General features: G+C 38.5%; 1 protein-coding gene across 1 annotated transcript; it reads left to right on the top strand.

Annotated features, from left to right (window-relative positions):
• Positions 1-635: 635 nt before the first annotated feature.
• VTP21DRAFT_9688 (uncharacterized protein) lies at positions 636-2,748 on the top strand (the record flags this gene model as incomplete). Its single annotated transcript, XM_069400662.1, has 3 exons — positions 636-951; positions 1,113-1,124; positions 1,187-2,748. 3 exons carry the CDS (start codon positions 636-638, stop codon positions 2,746-2,748), a joined length of 1,890 nt encoding a protein of 629 aa, XP_069245475.1.
• Between the last annotated feature and the right edge of the window lie 621 nt (positions 2,749-3,369).

Below are 3,369 nucleotides of genomic sequence, written 5' to 3' on the forward strand. Positions count from 1 at the left end.
AGTTCACTATAAAGTCAGGCTGAAAGCCACCAAACCCTGAGAAACGAAAAAGTGAAATTACAAGCTCCTAAGTCAATCTTCTCTCCTATCTATGTCTATGATTAAATATGCGCTGATTTCTCTCTACCAAAATTCCTCTCCGAGGGCCACTTTCGGGCTCCACCTGAATTCTATCGTTTATTTCATTCTACCAGAGCTCGTTTTTATTTCGCATATCGGCATTCCCATACTATTCCTTTCATATTTATTTATTGAAAACTGATTTAAAATAACAATAGTATGCAACAGGAATAGCGTTATTTTGTACTTAGATACATTAACAATATCATCCTCGTTATGCCTCTACTAGTCAGTACCCCCCAATATCTAGTTTTTCAAAAAAGGATTTAGGGTGACGTATCACTATGCTACTGAATTCAAGCAAAAATAATAAGCCACCAATTTTTCGAAAAAAATTTTTTCTAAGATACGTGACCTAAATTTTTGAAAAAAAATCGAATCGGACATTTTTTCCCTATGAACCCATTATGTAAAATTCCGATAAAGATTTCTACGGTATAATTCCAGATTTTGAATACGTCATCAATTTAAAACCTTCAAAACTTTCAGGCTTTCTTTTGGGGTACGTATACAACATGCAGCTTAATTGCGTGATCAATAATGCGAGCAGATTTTCAGAGCCTTTTTCGCTCGAGATAAATGGATCGGATAGCGTCGAAGTTCTCAAGGGAAAAATTATAGAGAAAAATCCTCGCCAATTAGGAAGCGTTGATCCCTCCGAGATAATTCTATGGAAGATTGACGTTTCCTTCAAAGATCTCCAGAGATCCCTTGACCACATAGAAAAAATAAGCGAGCAAAGGCTTTCTCCCCTAGACGAAATACAGGAAATATTCCTAGAAGAGCCTGGAAAAAAGCATATACATATTCTTGTTGAACTACCACAGAAGGGTATGTAATGTTACTAGATATTTGCAATGCCATCCAAAATTTGGTTCAGGATTTCAGTTCTAACTTACATATTAATTTTTACCACATTGCTTACTTTTTCCTTTTCATCTTACTGCTCAATTATTGATATATCTATTGGAAATGCGATTCGATCACATTAGTTGGAGAATCCTGTAAGTTTTTCAAGATTCTATGTATGTATTTTTTTCTAATTATTTTATCTATTCTTTCGCAGCGTCCATCTCACCTCTAAAACGAGCTATCGATAATGACGTAATTATTCCAACCTCAGGACCTGTACTGCCGAATCAAGGATTACTTATGCTTCCTATATACGAGCGGAAAAGTTTCGGGGGTCTAATTAAAGACATTAGGCAGGGAGCATCGTATATTATACATGGCCCGTACCAAAGTGGCAAGACGTCGGTTTTATTGGCTCTAAAAGAGGAATTGATGAGGCGACGAATCGATTTTGCAGTCATTGATATGACCTCGGTTTTCAACTATAGACAAGAATTCGGCCTTAGGAAGGGGTTCTATAATCTCCTATCATACCGGATCTTCCATGAATATTTACAATTTCCTGAGTTACATTATCGTCTCGGTCTAATGGAAGGGGTTTTCTATATCCTTATCGATGAATTTCAGTGTATATTCCAAGACAATATCCTCCTTGAGGAGGCCAAACGATTCTTCAAAGAAATCACGATGCACGGCAACATTTTCTATATCGCAGCAGGAACTTTCAAACTGGTGGATTTGATGCTACCTGGAGAAAATTACCTTGAATCTCCCTTCAACAAAGCTCATTTCCTTCGAATACCATTCTTCACGACGGAAGATATGGGAAAACTTTTTCAGTGGTATAAGGAACGCTGTAATGGAATGGGGGTCTCAGATCGTGTACAGGCAAAGATCATCTCCGAGTCTTCTGGGCATCCAGCATCTTTTATGATACTGCTGAGGCTTTTTGATGAATGCAGGCCAACCTCCGAGACCTGGAGTCTTGTATTGCAGAAGCAACTACAGAAATACATGAACGGGACTCACATCAAAATTAAACAAGCAATCGAGGCAAAAAGTAAATCTGAACGAGAATATATTCGCGAATTGACAAATAATCAGGGCTATCCTTGGAGAATTAATCTGTGTTCTCCCAGCATCATTGATAAGGAACTACTGGATATCGGTATTCTCGTCACTACAGGCGAGCGTGATGAAGTCTGCTTTACAAGCAGTATTATTTTACGAGTTTGCATGGAAGTTGTATGGCCAAAGCCGATATCTCCAAAGATAGAGGTCAATGATCCTATCGAGTTGCTAATAGATGGATTACGGCTAATCACTCCTGAAACAATCGCTGATAAGAGGATAAGCAATAAAGGAGGTCCATCAGAAGCGGCATTCCAGGCAGCGCTTTACCATGTCTGGAACAGTCTGTTGCCCTCTCCAATGTTGTGCTTGTTCGAAGTACACGCTAAGGGTTTGGACACACTTGATCTAATGATCGTCAAGGGGGAAGACAATTGGGCTGCCTACGAACTTAAGGTTAACAAATTGTCCGAGACAGATTTCCGACCCTCTATCAAGCAAGCCAAAAAATACGCAGAACATTACAAGATGAAGGTGTATTTAGTCAACTTCTATTTAGAAGGTCACCAAACTCCGGTTGTCTCTGACCTTGATCCGGATGTCGTTTTAGTAAATGTCATGCATAGTGCATCGTGTAAAAGGTTTATTGTTTCTGCTCGGAATTATGCGAGAGAGGTGCGTGTTATTGAACATAATCAATCCTGATTATTGCCAGCATTGAAAAATATACCAGAATATTGAGGTTTGTTTCATATCTTGCAATAATTTTAGTTTATTATTTACCATATACAGGTTGTGCAATAATTGTTGATGTGCTAAGCCACATTTTCATTATGATTTAATAATTTAATAACTACCCTAGAATAATGATGGGAAAGGTTATTGCAAAAATATTTGGCATCTGCGCTATTTTTAGGAATACATGCAAGCCATGTGTAAAGAGGAGAAACTGAAACGCTGTGGAGGCAAAGTTGAAAAATGCGTTGACATGCCTTATTCGGACCTCATATATATATCGACACTTTTTTCCCATCACATCATACTTGCTTCTTTATCCATAACTTTACCATCCGCCTAGCTCAATAAAAAGAACGCAGGCTTTACTATTTTATTTTGTATTTGTAATTACAATGAAACCAATCACAAACAAGACTCGTGCCAACATATTCCAGTATTCCACAGAGAGAAAGTCTTGCCGCCAAATTGCTGCACTTCTCGACATACATTACTCAACGGTTGCGAAGATCATTGCAGGAGAGAGGTGGCATCGCCCTGATTTCAAAACCCCTCCAAGTGGTCGCCCTCGAGTTTTGAGTGAGAAGCAAG

Source organism: Calcarisporiella thermophila (genome assembly GCF_041956535.1).
Source record: "Calcarisporiella thermophila strain CBS 279.70 unplaced genomic scaffold VTP21scaffold_55, whole genome shotgun sequence".
NCBI classification, from domain to species: domain Eukaryota; kingdom Fungi; phylum Calcarisporiellomycota; class Calcarisporiellomycetes; order Calcarisporiellales; family Calcarisporiellaceae; genus Calcarisporiella; species Calcarisporiella thermophila.